This window comes from Dreissena polymorpha, chromosome 4 (genome assembly GCF_020536995.1).
Source record: "Dreissena polymorpha isolate Duluth1 chromosome 4, UMN_Dpol_1.0, whole genome shotgun sequence".
Classification (NCBI taxonomy): Eukaryota; Metazoa; Mollusca; class Bivalvia; order Myida; family Dreissenidae; genus Dreissena; species Dreissena polymorpha.
The window spans coordinates 82,107,124-82,123,987 of NC_068358.1; the positions used below are offsets into that span (position 1 = coordinate 82,107,124).

At 36.8% G+C, this 16,864-nt stretch overlaps 1 protein-coding gene across 10 annotated transcripts in view; it reads left to right on the forward strand.

The window, feature by feature from the left end:
* LOC127877090 (zinc finger RNA-binding protein-like) overlaps positions 1-16,864 on the forward strand; it is a 38,476-nt gene that overhangs the window by 5,069 nt on the left and 16,543 nt on the right. For 4 of the 10 annotated variants that reach the window (XR_008048245.1, XM_052422722.1, XM_052422726.1 and 1 more), the window contains exons 2-9: positions 2,208-2,416; positions 2,730-2,801; positions 3,232-3,322; positions 10,026-10,244; positions 10,872-11,092; positions 11,739-11,918; positions 15,424-15,628; positions 16,047-16,133. Coding sequence is in view for 9 of the 10 variants with exons in the window: in XM_052422722.1 (XP_052278682.1) it covers positions 2,216-2,416; positions 2,730-2,801; positions 3,232-3,322; positions 10,026-10,244; positions 10,872-11,092; positions 11,739-11,918; positions 15,424-15,628; positions 16,047-16,133 (1,276 nt within the window). In the remaining variant the exon portion in view is untranslated. Of the gene's footprint in view, positions 1-2,207; positions 2,417-2,729; positions 2,802-3,213; positions 3,323-10,025; positions 10,245-10,871; positions 11,093-11,738; positions 11,919-15,423; positions 15,629-16,046; positions 16,134-16,864 lie in introns of all 10 variants that reach the window. The other 6 variants (XM_052422725.1, XM_052422724.1, XM_052422727.1 and 3 more) reach the window with 6 other exon arrangements.

A 16,864-nucleotide genomic window follows, 5' to 3' on the forward strand; every position in this document is an offset into this window, starting at 1 on the left:
TCAGGGCTATAGATAATTTTTTGGGTAATTGGGTTTTTCACCCCCTGTTTTGACAACAATAGGGTTTTTGTAAATTCAATAGATTTTAGCAAAAAATTTAACCCCCTTCTGTTGAGCTTAATTGGGTTTTTTCACCCCCGTTTTTTTTAAAACTCAATTGGGTAATTTAGGGAATGACATATATAATATAATAAAAATCTACTAAGATTACTATATTATCATGTGCATGTGAAAAATAAATATAGCAACATTAGTTAGTTTTAATTTACTTTTCATGTTTGTGCATAATGTACATTTATAACTCCACTTTCCATATCAATCACCAGCCACGGGTGTTTGTTTCACCACTTTTAAAAAGTTTTTTCACTTACACTACCCATAACGTGTTTTTTTGGGTTTAACAACCTCATTCAAAATCTCCGATAATAACGGGCGAACTAAATTCTCGGGAGAAATTATCACATCTTTCAACAGATCGTTCAGCAAAGCAGCACAGAAGCTTTCGGTTTCCCCAATATTCTGGCGTAAATACCTGTCTTAGATGTTTGTTTGTGCGACGATTCTCTTTCTACGGCCACGAGTGGCCATTTTGATATTTTAAGAAAATGAAAGTAGAAATCGGACGGGTCTACGAATAAGTACGAACAGTAATTTACCCCAAAGGTTGATAACCGCTGGAAAGACTGCCTTCTTTTCTTCATAGGACAGCATATAAACTATCCGGTACATTTTTGTATGGGAAATAACCAGTCTTAAAAAATACGCCCGGTGTTTGTAAGAATTGCGTTTCGTGACGCAAGGTTTTTTACGGGAATTACGTTATTAAATTTATATTTGCGTTTTTGTACGCTTGATTTTGAATTTAATTACGTTTCTGGTTATTTTAATTGCGTAATAACGCACATACGCTTGTTATCTATAGCCCTGTATGGTTAAATTTTGTGTTTCGATCCACTTTACTTCTTAAGTATCAAGGCTATTGCTTTCAAACTTCAAATACTTTCATGCTATCATGAGGTTACTGTACCTGGCAAGTTGAATTTTACCTTGACCTTTGAATGACCTTGACTCTCAAGGTCAAATTATTAAATTTTGCTAAAATTGACATAACTTCTTTGTTTATGATATCATTTTATTGATACTTTGACAAAACTACTCTTACCTGACATACCACAATAGACTCCACCCAAACCATCCCCTGTGCCCTCCCCCCCCCCTAATTTTTTTTTTTTAAGATCATCTCACAAATGACCACCACACCCTCACACTATACCCCCCCCCCCCACCCCACCCCAAATTTTTTTTTTGAAACGGTTAAAAAACACAAATATTTATTTTTATTATTTTATGTTTGAAATACCGTCCAACCATCGCACCCAAGAATCCCCCCCCACCCCTCCCCCCACCCGAATCACCCCCCCCCCCTAAATTTTTTTTTTTTTTTAAGATCATCTCACAAATGACCACCACACCCTCACACTATACCCCCACTCCCCCCCCACCCCTCCCCCCCCCCCCGATTTTTTCTTTTTTTTTGCGTTTTTTTTTCCGCATTTTTGGAAGATAATGTAATAAATTCCACCCCCCCCCACACTATACACCCCTCTTCACTCCGCCCCTCCCTCCTTTGTGATTGAAAATGAGAGTCCCTTCACCTTTAAAAAGAAAATAGATGAGCGGTCTGCACCCGCAAGGCGGTGCTCTTGTTTTTTTGGCGCCAATGGCGATGGACACTGGTAACCCTGAAACTCGCTGGATTATTGGTTAAACCTGTTACACATGTTGATCGAATAAAAAAACCTTCCAAGATGTGTATGCATAATGTTACATACTGAGCCGATTTTAAATGTGTTTAAAAACAAATTAAATCCCTAAATATGCAGATACCCATCTTATCTGGAGCTCTGCTTGCGCCTTATCAACATTATTTTTTCACTGTTTATGTGAGACAAGTGTTTGTTTTTTTTTTTGCGTTTGGGCCTATGATTTGGTTTTCCAGATCAGTCTGTCTACCGTTAATGTCAAGCCTACCAATGCAAGTTATTAAAAATTGAAGAGAAGACTTTAAATGATTGACGTTTTCTTTGTTCAAGAAAATCTGAATAAACAAGATGGAAGTGTATTATGCACTCATTATAACAGTATACAATTAACATATTGATAAACCTATATCCATAACTTATTCAAATCATATTGAATAATTTCAGAGCTGACCATGGCTCACTATGTGTACCCGGCCAACAACGCGCCATCGGTGCCTGGTTACCCTACGGCCATGCAGACTGCCTTTGTGGCGGCCACTCCACAGGCTGCAGCCTATGCCACAGCTCCAAGACCAGGCCAGGCGTACGAGGCCTATCAGACACAACACACAGCTCCCCAGTACGCCTACGCCAGGGCTCAAGTGGCTGTTACTGTAAGAATTGAATCTGATTACAGGGCTTTTGTTCCCTCTTAGAAACTGGACGTTTTTCACAAAATAGACAAATTGCGACTCAAATTTTTACAATTCAAAGCAGTTCTCGATTAAAATGCTGATAATTTTACACAGTTTATTTTTTCATAATTTTGAACAGTTTCACAAAATGAGGGAACCATGGCCACTGCAAAAAAAATGGGGGGGGGGAGCCCTGGATTATCTGAGTACTTATTAAATTCTTCAACCATGTTTCATTGTTTTGTATTACATTATTGTAAATTGTAAGTTCTTATGTATGGAATCATTACAGGGCCCTCACACTGTTGTGGGAGATGCCACCCACAGCCCTCAGACAAGGGAATTATGGAGTCATTTTATAAAAGTGCGAAATGTTTAATTACATTAATTTTATTAATATTGTTTCAGTCATTTTTTAACTGTTAAGATATGTTTAATGATGATTATGTAAGATAAACTATCATTGTCAAGAGAAAATTACTGTATTTTGGAAAGTCCTGCTAACTCTTTTAAGTTTTTAATAGAGATAAGAGAATCAGAATGACAGACTGAGGGCCCTGCATTACTTCATGCAATTTGAAAATGTTTTCTTCATTTCTTAACTCTTACAACTGTTTAAGTTAAGGTACTTGTCATTCTAGTAGATAAAAGTCTGTAATACATTTTAATGTATCTGCCTGGTATAAGTATTTTCTTTGGTATTTATGGTCCCTGAAGTGAAAAAACTATGTTTACACAGTTGGCGTGGGACTTGTTCAACTTAATAAATGGTTTAGTCTAATTTTTCGATTCAGCCAACTACCTATGAACAGAAGACGTACTACCAACCAGCACAGGCTGCTGCTACATATTCCACAGGGGATGCCCAGTACCAGCAGCAAACAGGTACACATTCATTATGCTACATATACCACGGGATATCCAGTACCAGCAGCAAACAGGTACACATTCATTATGCTACATATACCACAGGGGATGCCCAGTACCAGAAGCAAACAGGTACACATTCATTATGCTACATATTCCACAGGGGATGCCCAGTACCAGCAGCAAACAGGTACACATTCATTATGCTACATATTCCACAGGGGATGCCCAGTACCAGCAGCAAACAGGTACACATTCATTTTGCTACATATACCACGGGATACCCAGTACTAGCAGCAAAGTACACATTCATTATGCTACATATACCACAGGGGATGCCCAGTACCAGCAGCAAACATGTACACATCAGCGTTTTTTTTCCCCAAAGGGGAAAGGTACCTGTACCCCTACAATTGGGAATTTTTCGAGTCGTGAAATCTTCAAATTGGGAAAAAACGAGTCGCGAAATCAATGAATTGGGAAAAATTTGACTCGCAAACTTGATGAATTGGGAACCTTTAAAATGCATGTTATCTATCATTAGGGGCTATATTCTGCATCACAAGCATTTTAAGATCTATGTTTTAACAAAAAACTACTAGTGATGATATTTTGACTATCATGTCATGTGAAAATTGTGTTATTGCCACTTCAGTAGGAATGTGCCTGTCAATGGAAAAAAATATCTTCCAGTGATAGGCATAAGCACTGAGGTTGCATAAAAAATAATATTAATAATTTTGTTTAAGCCCTTGAAAGTCTTACAAGCCCTGAAATGTTTCATGTGATTTAAATTAAAAACTTAAAAACAAAACAAAAACAACAACAATGGAACTTGTACCATTTAAATTCTTTTAACAATAGACAGTGAGAATAGTCACACTTAACCAAAATGAGTTTTTAGAGTGGAATGCTTTAAAGGCTCTAAAAAGGTGAAGATCCGTAATCATTTACCGATTTTTAAATATTTTTCCGTATTTTATATATAAAGGTTATCAAAAAACAATATATATATGCTATTGGACATAACCATAAAAATATGATCAATACAACTTGTTTTGAGCTCAAAATACAGTGTCCTCCAAATCAATCGTGTTTACAAACAATCAGTTTATTAACATTGCTGTTTACTCTGGAAAGTGGAAGTGACTCAGGTCACCAAAAATATATCGTTGATTTTCAATGTTTTTCGGTATCACTCACAAAGTATGTCTCTTCTAATAATGGTCAAAACATTTGTAGTGATCTAATTAGTTACTTTTTGCTGGTAAAAAATTGTTTAAAATAGAATTAAAAGTGAATGTTCTTTTGGCTATTTTTAGCAAACGTCACTGCTTTGGGGTTACACATCACGTTAGTTGCAAAGTTGTAAACATTTCTTCCAATTATGAAACGGGTATATCTTCAATACTTCTTGACAACGTTGCACCTCAGCTGTGTTATTAGCGTTTTTTATGCAAGAGTAACTAAAATCCGGTAAAAATAAGACCAGTTTATATGCATAATAATTGGATTTGTCACCTTTATAGTGCCTTTAACAACTATTTTCAAAGGTATATCTTATATTTTGTTTTGATTTTTTTTTCAAATCACCAATTAAGATATTAAGATCATCTGCCATAAAATGCTAATGTATATGTTGTAAATAACTATAGTATTTTACACCCATGTCTCATATTATTTTTAATTTTATGTTAAACTTTTATTTGTTTATATCAGACAGTATCCGAATAGTTTCTGTCCGGATTAGACACAAAACTATACATAGATCTTAAGTAAAATGCACATTCAACTCAATACGGTTACGTTTTTAGCTCCACTGGCCAGAGGACAGCGGGGCTTATGTCATGGTCCTGTGTCCGTCGTGCGTGCCTGCGTGTGTCCGTCCGTGCGTTAACTTTTTCTTTAAACATATTCTTCTCCTTAACTCCTGGTCCAATTCTGATGAAATTTCTCAGGAATGTTCCTGGGGTGAACCTCTTCCAAATTTGTTCAAATTATGCTCCTGGGGGGGTCAAAAATTGAAAATTTGCTAATATAAGGCCTATTTTGTGAAAACTTTAAAAATCTTCTCGTCCATAACCATTGGGCCTAGGGCTACCAAATTTGGTATGTAGTGACATCTTATAGTCCTCTACCAAGTTTCTTCAAATTATGCCCCTAGGGTCAAATTTGACCCTGTCCCGGGGGGTCAAAAAAATGAAAATTTGCTTATATAAGGCCTATTTTGTGAAAACTTTAAAAATCTTCTTGTCCATAGCCATTGGGCCTAGGGCTACCAAATTTAGTATGTAGTGACATCTTACAGTCCTCGACCAAGTTTCTTCAAAAAAAAATTTTTTTGAGGGGGGGGAGATTTTTCCCCCCAAAAGGAAAAAAAGTATACTTTTCAGGTGGTGGACTGCCGCGGAATTTCGTTGGCAGATTTAATAGATTGAGGGCCCTGGCTTAGGATCATGAAACTTCATAGGTACATTCAGGGATCATATTTTCCCGCAACATCAATCGGTCTGGATTTAAATGGGGAAAAAGTGTCCGAAAATTTATATCCAAAATCATGACAAATTACCTTAAAATATATACCATTGATTTTGCCATTCATGAAGGTGGTATAATAAATGTACAAGTTAAATTGCCTTGGGCATTTTTTTTAAACGGAACATACGAGTTTTCTCAATTGGTTTTATCATTTGCTATTTCATTGTTGTTTCGTGTGCTGTTTTATCTGACTTTTCATCGTTGTCGATATTATTAATCTGTGCAAATCTATGCCGATGTTTTAAATCGTTGTCGACTCGATAATAGCTTACAAACATGCACTGAACCAAACAAATGTCTGTGCCTTGGTTGGCTACTGACAATAATAAAACCAAATAGTTAGGAAATAATTTGTGTATGTTATAGTTTGTTGTCGAATAACCCATGGCCGATAGTTAAGATGCGTAGGGAGTAAATCACGAGAGCGAAGCAGAAGTGATTTGAAACCACGCATCTAAACTTTCGGTCGTGGGTTATTCAACAACAAACAATAGTACACGAATTATTTCGATTCTAAAACGATTTTTACTAAAGATTTATACTATGTATATAATTTTTCTTGGGTACTATTTTATGTGAAGTTCCACCCTGAAAAATAACTTCCGGCTGTTCTGTGTTCTGTCCATCAGATCCGCAACATTCATTCATTTATAGCCGGATTATTACGCTGGTGGTAAATGTATCGGCATGTTTTGTTTAGTTACAGCGCGTGCTTTCAGTTGATAAGGTCAGACCACATTTTTTGCAGAATATCGGATTTCTGCTTTGTTTATATGAAAGTTTACTGTATCATGCATGAAATGCACAATTTCCACAAGGCTAACATCGAGGTTTTCATCTCCGAAGTAACTGTCCATGATTTTATTGTGGACGTGTACACATTACGGACTGATTGGTGTGCTAGGTATAAGCCAGTGAAATTATCTATTGATAATGACGCGGGGTTATTCACACATGACTAATACGCAGCCGCGCGAATCTTCACTGCTGGGGGTCATATTCTGATAAACAAGTCTTCTGACGTGGTGCAATAAACTGGTCCTGACCGGTTCAAAGACTGCAGCGAATGGAGATACGAATGTAATTAGGGTGTGTTAGCATGTGCACTGTGTAATCGATTTCATTACATGGGAATTCTGACAAACAGAATCGGACCAACTGTTTGGGATTTTCAATCGGTCTTTCATGACCCCAGTAGGTCTAAGAGTAGGACGGACAAAACCGAAAAAAATATGATCCCTGGGTACATTGATCATGACTCGCAGATGACCCCTATTGATTTTCAGGTCACAAGGTCAAAGGTCAAGGTCACGGTGACTCAACTTAGAAAAATGGTTTCCGGATGATAACTCAAGAAGGCTCACGCCTAGGATCATGAAACTTAATAGGTACATTGATCATGACTCGCAGATGACCCCTATTGATGTTCAGGTCACTAGGTCAAAGGTCAAGGTCACTGTGACTTTACACAGTAAAATGGTTTCCAGATGATTACTCAAGAAAGCTTATACGCTAGGATCATGAAACTTCATAGGTACATTGATCATGACTCGCAGATGACCCCTATTGATTTTTAGGTCACTAGGTCAAAGGTCAAGGTCACAGTGCCAAATAACGTATTCACACAATGGCTGCCACTACGAATGACAGCCCATATGGGGGCATGCATGTTTTACAAACAGCCCTTGTTATATTTTGAGATGATGCTTTACAAAGAAAGATGCTACTATTGTATTTGTTATAAATGTGTGAAAGGCTCTTAAGAAGGAACCAGAGATTATTAACCCTTTGCCAAACACTAACAGGATTTTACAGGTTTGTAGCTGACGACTTTATAAATAATTGTGATAAAAGGAGAAATTGCTCAAGATGAGCAATTTTTCCTTTTATCACAATTATTTCTACCCTACCTGATCATTTCCTTCAGATTCCATTACAATTTAATTGTGGTCTGCAACCTCTTTCAAATTGGGAAAGTCCAACATGTGTCGTTTGGTAAAGGGTTAAGGCATTTTGATTCATATGGGTCTTGTAAATCTGTTTCAAATCAAATGCATAGATTTGATCTTCAGCATCTAAAAATATGTGAAATAGAAAGAACGACAATATCTTTTGGAGAGATAAATGTACCTACGTTATAAGCAAAGGACCTGTGCAACAATTCCCGGGCTTTTTAGTCTGTTTAGTTATCACGGTAGTAACTTTTTCCATATATAAAAATGCTCACCCTTCCAACTTTAAGCGCCCAGTGGGACGAGGGATAGAAAGAGAAAGTCACATGCTTGAGTACATTTCAACCCATGCGCATTGCACGTTTTTTTCGCATAAAAAAAAACAGTGGAGCGTTACAGGGCCATCATGGCCCTCTTGTTTTATAATGTCAACAAAAATTAGTGTCAAGAAAGTTTATTAATGTAAGGAAGACTGGTCTTTACGATGGAATTCTTTCACGGGAAAAATTGATCACTCGTTGCGGTTATGTAATCCAGTCACATTTTAGACAGCGGTTAGAGTTGCGCCCCTTTGAAAAGTTTTGTTTACTTTCTATGCAACAATGTCCGGCGAAAATAAATGGCCGAATATGAAAGGCTCGACGATTTCAAAAGATATTTCCAGCAAAAATAAAAGGCACTGGCGTTTGGGAACGGCACCTAGAATCAATAGAAAGGAAAAAAAACGCTGTCACATTCATTATGCTACATATACCAAAGGGGATGCCCTTTATTAACAGTAAACAGGTACACATTCATTATGCTACATATACCAAAGGGGATGCCCAGTACCAGCAGTAAACATGTTAACATTCATTATGCTACATACACCACAGGGGATAAACAAACATGGCGGTACATTTTTAGCCAATAGATAACATGATGCAGTAAAGGTTTTTCTACATATTGAAAAGGCTTCATTTGTCAAGATGGCCTTGTTTGCAGCATGAAAACGTTATGATCTCAACTTATGGTAATCAGAGATGTCTCTTCGCAAAAGAGAGCAAAACAACATTGTTTCATTGTAATCTGTCTGCAAGTATAAAGTGTATTCGTTTGTGGCTAAAAAATATAGAAAATGTCTTTAAGTTTACTTCAAATGTGAGACATTTTCCCCACCTTTTTATAATACATTGCGAGAACACTGCATTACCAGCAGCCAACACATGCACACTCATCACACAGATAAAGGGAAAAAGAATACTGAAGAATTATGATGGGAATCTTAGCCGAGCACCCCAAGCACAGCAAGGGGTTTAATTAAGATCCATGAGGTTGTTATATCACTTTGTTAGCCTTCTATTTTCAGCAAAATATGTAACACAACTTGGCTAGACTACATTTTGAAACCTAAATAGAAATTAAACTATTTACTCTACTCTAGGAAATCATCAGTTTACTTTAAAACATTATGAAAACCCTTACAGCTGAATGAGTTCTTGTTATATAATGAACACATAAAAAAATACATATATTATTTCCTTGTCACTGTTTAAACTTCAGTTATTCATTTGAAACTGAACACATGGTAATGCTCATTTTGTGAGGTTAGTTACCTAGGTCATAGTTCTGTCCTTTAATTAAGCAAAATTATGCCTCCTTTTTTTTACCTTGCTGTCAAGGATAACCCATAAAAGTGCAAGCACTTATTTCCAATGGGGTCCTTTGGTTTTGATGAAGAGATATCAAGCAGAAGAGACTATTGAGATACAAGGAATCCAGGTGTGATACCCTAGCTCTGCGAATAGATTCCTTGGTTCTTTTACTTGCTCAGTGTTAAGCACCAATGCAAGGAAGAATTACCTGGGATTCATACCAGTACGTCTCTAGTTGGGTGGGATACACTTGAAGCATTTCTGAAATTTCCAGTGCCCAGTCTGGAATTGAACCAGGGACCTCTGGAATGGAAGACCAAAGTGTTACCAATTGACTACCGCACCACCAATAATTTTTTTCACTTAGACAAGTTACGTTAGGTGTGCAACAGCTTCATAACTTTTACAGATTCTTTACAGATAGACACTGACCAAGACCTGTAATTTTTACCAGTAATTAAGGATGATTATGTACTTGTTGTACATTAAAATGTCTGCTTAAGGGCGACTGAAGTTGAAATTAATTTAAAGTTTGCATACTACTACAGATATTAAATTTAAACTTTCTAAATATCTGATGCTATGTGAATTATTGAGGTGTTCTCCATGCAGTTGTGGTAAAACCTTCCTATACGACTGGGACAACCTACACAGCCCAAAGGCAGGCCACTGTGCCCAAAGTGCAGACAGTGCAGGTGACATCCGCCCCGACCAACTATGTGTACACTACTGGAGCCTCGAGCCAGGCTGTGTCATCCTACCAACCGGCCACCACCTACCAGTCGGCAACCACTGCCTCCACCACCACATACTCTGGTAAGAACATATGCTCATTATTGTGGACTTACCCTTGACAAATTTGTATTGCTTATTTAAAATGCAGTAAAATTAATGTTTTGTTTTATCATTTTATAAATTATTTTATTTTAATTTCTATTTTGTGTTTATAAATTAATCACTATGGTAACTTGAATTAGTCTGTAAAATGTAATTAGATTAATCTTGTAAAATTGATCTATTATTATTTATAAATGTTTATATCTGAAATTCTGATTTGTTTATAAATTGTTAGAATTTATACTGAAGCATTGTGGTTCAGAATTTTTACTGAAGCATTGTGGTTCAGTTATAAAGCCATATAATATTGTAGCCGCTAAGATTTTTTGCTATTTTGCTAGTGCATGTGTTTTCTCGCTATCAATGACAGCATAAACAGTTGAGTCATTGGGATATTCTTGTATCTATTAAAACCAAATTAAAGCTTATGTAACTATCATATTAGTACTTCAAAATATTCATGCAGGTCAGGGTCAGCTTATTATTGGCGAGCTAGACTTAAACTAGTGTTTGATTTCAATGTTCATTTAGTGATAAAAAATGTTTAAAAGCAGTATGAAGGTTTGTTGTTTCCACCCACTATTAACCACCCTCTTTCACGTCCAGTACCTATCAACGCAGGTTACGATGCCGCGCTCTACTCAGCAGCCACCAGCTACTACCAGCAACAGCAGGCCGCCAAGGCTACCGGCACCTGGTCCACGATTAAGAAAGCCACCATGCCCACTATTGGGGGCAAAAATGGGGTTGCGAGCAAGCCCAAGATCTCCAAGCCTCCGCAGCTACACTATTGTGATGTATGCAAGATCAGCTGTGCTGGACCTCAGGTAGGCAAAACCATTTTTTTTTATTAACAAATTCATTTAACACAGTAGGGTTTTTATGCCCCCAAAAGGGCAGCATTATCATATAAAAGTAGAAATGTTTGTCTGAGAGTTCCTCTGTTCATCCTATTGACTCCCAGAAAATTTATTTCTGAGTTTAATATATGTATTGATTTATTTTCAAATAACTTTTAAACTTGATGAGAGGATGCCTGCAAAAATTGTGATGCCATCTCGAAGGCCAAGGTCACATGTAGAACTCAGAAGAGGTCAATTGACAGAAATGTTAACAATCAAGAATTTGTTGTTCATGTCTCAGTCATGGCTCTTGTTGTTATGGGGCTGTGCATGGGGCCAGAATTAGTTGTGGCAATATCAGAGCAGGTTTTTAAAAGGGGATAATGGTTTTGTTGTTAAAGCTTTTTTGTTGTTCAAGTTCAAAGTCTCTGTACTTCTGTAGGTTACAAAAGAAAGCATTAATTCAGATGTAAATGATATGATATCTTTTTATTTTTTATGAGTGAAAAATACACAAGTTTTAATTGTACTTCATTTTCTTTTCATTAAAAAATAACAATTGTACGGGTTATTTGTTGTGTTGTATTGGAAATCAACACAAGGGAAAATGTATGCGCTGGTCTGTTTGCAGACCTATCGGGAGCATTTGGAAGGTCAGAAGCACAAGAAGAAGGAGGCGGCGGCCAAGGTGGGCACTCCGTCATCGTCTGGACGCAGCGGTCAGAATCAGCTGCGCTGTGAGCTGTGTGATGTCACATGTACCGGCACTGATGCATATGCTGCACATGTACGAGGTGCAAAACACCAAAAGGTAAATTACTTGTTTGAAGGAATATAATTGTTAACACTTGTTAAATCAGGTAAATGCGATGTTACATTTTTGTGTTTAAAAAGTCTGCTGTATGTTTCACAGTTTGTCATTGCATGATTTTCCTTCTTTTAAGTTTTGTTTAGACCTGTAATTGTAAATACATCCATGATATATTGCCACTGCCAACAAATAAAAGTGTATTCAAGGTCTGGGTGTGAAAACATCTATTGATGGTTGTTAACAAATGTTAACATCTTGTTTAATTATGATTATGTCCTTTTTTACTGCTCTTAAGAAAAATGATGATGCCTTTTTCTATTGCTCTCAAGGGTTGGATAGTTGGACCCATTGTCTGATAGTCAGATCCTTTCCCAAATCAAAATTTGCATATATTTGATAAATTAATAGCAGAAAATGTCTTCTTTTTTCTTGCTCAAACGTGAAAGTAAAAACACAATTTATAAAATTAAGATGGTGTCTTAAAATGACAATGGGATGTCCTCAATTTTTACTGTTCACAATTTTTTATACAAAGGGAGATCTCTCATTTTAGCATGGGAATTAAACAACTTGTTTGTCAACAATAAAGAAATTCAACAAAGCCAAGAAATGAACACAAGAAATGTGAAAATATTATGACTGGTAAAGCTTTGCATTGAAATTTTCAAATGGTTGCAAGATTTCTTGGTGAAAATATAAAATCAATTTTATTAGCTCATCTATTTTTGAAAAATTTTTATAAGCTCATCTATTTTTTGAAAAAAAAAATTAGCTATTGTCATCACCTTGGCGTCGGCGTCCGGTTAAGTTTTGCGTTTAGGTCCACTTTTCTCATAAAGTATCAATGCTATTGCATTCAAACTTGGTACACTTACTTACTAGCATGAGGGGATTGGGCAGGCAAAGTTAGATAACTCTGGCTTGCATTTTGACAGATTTATGTGCCCTTTTTATACTTAGAAAATTGAAAATTTGGTTAATTTTTGTGTTTAGGTCCACTTTTTTCCTGAAGTATCAAAGCTATTGCTTTCATACTTGCAACACTTACAAACTATCGTAAGGGGACTGTGCAGGCAAAGTAATGTAACTCTGACTGGCATTTTGACGAAATTACGGGCCCTTTATACTTGAAAATTTGGTTAAGTTTTGTGTTTTGGTCCACTTTACCCCTTAAGTATCATAGATATTGCTTTCATACTTGGAACACTCGCAAACTATCATAAGGGGACAGTAAAGGACAAGTTGCATAACTCTGGTTGTCATTTTTACGAAATTATGGCCCTTTTTTGACTAAGTAACTTTGAATATATGGTTACATTTTGTGTTTAGATCTGGATACTTTACTTCTAAAGTATCAAACTATTGCTTTTAAACTTCAAATACTTTCATGCTATCATAAGGGTACTTACTGTACCTGGCAAGTTGAATTTTACCTTGACCTTCGAATGACCTTGACTCTCAAGGTCAAATCATAAAATATTGCTAAAATTGCCATAACTTCTTTATTTATGATTAGATTCGATTGATACTTTGACAAAACATCTCTAACCTGACATACCATAATTGACTCCACGCCCCCCTCCCCCCCATTTTTTTTTTAAATTAAAGATCATCTAATGAATGACCACCACACCCTCGCACTATACCCCACCCCCCACCCCAAAAAAATAATTTTTATGCCCCAAGTAGAGTGGCATATAGCAGTTGAACTGTCCGTCAGTATGTCAGTCTGTCTGTCTGTCCGTCCGAAAAAAACTTTAACATTGGCCATAACTTTTTCACTTTTTAAGATAGCAACTTGATATTTGGCATGTATGTGTATCTCATGGAGCTGCACATTTTGAGTGGTGAAAGGTCAAGGTCATCCTTCAAGGTCAAATGTCAAATTTATGGTGTCTGTCCGTCCGAAAACTTTAACATTGGCCATAACTTTTTCAATATTCAAGATAGCAACTTGATATTTGGCATGCATGTGTATCTCATGGAGCTGAACATTTTGAGTGGTGAAAGATGAAGGTGAAGGTCATCCTTCAAGGTCAAATGTCAAATATATGGCGTCTGTTCGTCCGAAAACTTTAACATTGGCCATAACTTTTTTAATATTGAAGATAGCAACTTGAAATTTGGCATGCATGTGTATCTCATGAAGCTGCACATTTTGTATGGTGGAAGGTCAAGGTCATCCTTCAAGGTCAAAAAAAAAATCAAAGCGGCGTTCTCATGAAGCTGCACATTTTGAGTGGTGGAAGTTCAAGGTCATCCTTCAAGGTCAAGGTCATCCTTCAAGGTCAAAGGTCAAAAAACAAATAAAAAATTTCAAAGCGGCGTTATTATGAAGCTGCACATTTTGAGTGGTGGAAGTTCAAGGTCAAGGTCATTCTTCAAAGTCAAGATCATCCTTCAAGGTCAAAGGTCAAAAAAAAAATTCAAAGCGGCGTTATGAAGCTGCCCATTTTGAGTGGTGTAGGTTCAAGGTCAAGGTCATCCTTCAAAGGCAGTCATCCTTCACGTTCAAAGGTCAAACAAAATATTTAAAAAATCACAGCGGCATTATCATGAAACTGCTCATTTTGAGTGGTGGAAGTTCAAGGTCAAGGTCATCCTTCAAGGTAAAAAAAAATAAAAAAATTCAAAGCAGTGTTCTCATGAAGCTGCACATTTTGAGTGGTGGAAGTTCAAGGTCATCCTTCAAGGTCAAAGGTAAAAAAAAAAATAATTCAAAGTGGCGTTCTCATGAAGCTGCACATTTTGTATGGTGGAAGTTCAAGGTCAAGGTCTTTCTTCAAGGATAAGGTCATCCTTCAAGGTCAGAGGTGGAAAAAAAATCAAAGTGGCGTTATCATGAAGCTGCACATTTTGAGTGGTGGAAGTTCAAGGTCAAGGTCATCCTTCAAGGTCAAAGGTCAAAAAAATAATATTTCAAAGCGGCGTTTTCATAAAGCTGCACATTTTGAGTGGTGCAAGGTCAAGGTCATCCTTCAAGGTCAAAGGTAAAAAAAATAAAATTCAAATCGGCACAATAGGGGACATTGTGTTTCTGACAAACACATCTCTTGTTTTTTTCAAACATGGTTAATAAACACAAATATTTATTTTTGTTATTTTATTTTTGAAATACCTTCAAACCATCCCACCCAAGAATCCCCCCCCCTCCCTAAAAATAATAATTTTTTGTGTGCATTTTTTTGCATTTTTGAAAGATAATGTAATATGACCACACCCCCACACTATACACCCCTCTCCACTCTACCCCTTCCTTCTTTGTGATTGAAATTGAGATAGGTCCCTACACCTTTACAAAGAAAAATAGATGAGCGATCTGCACCCGCAAGGCGGTGCTCTTGTTTATTTGTTTTATTATTTATTATTCTTGTTTATAATGAGTTAAAAAGCCCTGTTTAAAAAAAAATCAAGACATGGCAATTAAAAATCTTCAGTTTTTTGCAACGAATAGCACAACACTAGGCATTCATATTTCATTCACTGTTGTATCCCCTCATTCTAGGTGCTAAAGCTGCACACAAAGCTGGGCAAGCCAATCCCCTCCTCCGACCCAGTGGTGGTTGGAGCCCAGAAGGCCAGCTCCGTTAGCTCTGTGGCTGTCAGTAAGCCCGCTGTGGCGCCCGTCAAGGCTCCTGTGCCTACTGTGTCTGCTCCCACATCAGTCGCAGCCAAGAAAGTGTTAGCCACACCCAAAATCACTTTTGTCGGTTTGTGCATTATTTGTTGATGTTTGTTGGTAGCTATAAAGAAATGAAGGCATTTGCATTTGCATGAACAATAGTGTTGTATCAAGAAAAAGGAACACATTAAGTACATGAAAGAAAAAAAACTGTTAACAATAAAAAAATTTTTTTTATGTGTTTCATGTTATACCTTTTTAGAAAGAAAAACATATTATGGATATTAAGTTTGTATCATAATGATTATTCTAATTAAGATGTATAATGAGAAATGTATGAATTTACAGTCTACATCCTCACAATGACAATAGATAACGTTCATTTATTTATGTTTTGGAAAATCAAGATTGGCCTACTGTTGCTAAAATAATGCAAGCTAAATTTTCATATGATGATAAAAGTGAAGTCATCGCCAATATGTCTAGAAGCATGTTGTTCTTCACAGGAGGTAACCAGCTGAAGACCACAGGCGCCAAGATGGAGGAGGTGAAGATCACGCCCCCGCCTGTCACCAGCCAGACCTCCATGGACTGTATGTATCTACCCTTTCCCAATCAGAAGTGAAGTAGAATAGCTAATTCAACCAACAGAAAACCAGAACAGCCTACAAGTAGCTTGCAGATGATCAGATTTTATGTTGTATGCTTCTCATGAGTATCTTATGGTTTGAAATGATGCCTTTGAAACTTGAATCTAGTAAGAACGGTCTTACATTGAGATTGATTTTCTAAGGAACTACAATCACGTCAATATGCGTTGTTGTTTTTTGTGGAAAAGGTTTTTATAGTGTAGTAGGGCTGCAGAATGTACCAATTTGTGTAAAAAGTAACTGTTTGTGTATAATGATCAAACATTTACCTGACCAGATAGCTCAGTTGGTAGAGCACTAGACTGCAAAACTGATTGTGGCTTTGATTTCCAGCTGGGACTGACAGCTAGAATGGTCACGAAATTATTTTTACTGCCAATCTACCTCTTCTTACTCCGGCTGCCATGCTATGACTATGAATACTGTTTAAAAAAAGAATAATTAGCACCTTACAAACTTAATTACCTCACATTAATATCCTTTGTAAATTATTCACTTTCCACAATAAACACACAGTATAAGCTAGCTGTACAGATTCAAAGGCCTTCATAGCAGAGTGTACAACAGAGAAAAGACACTTTCATTTTTAAACTTAAAAAGTGGCTAGTTTAACCAATGGTACCAATTTAGACGTCCGTATTGATGAAAATCCTATCTGTCTGTCCAAAGAAGTA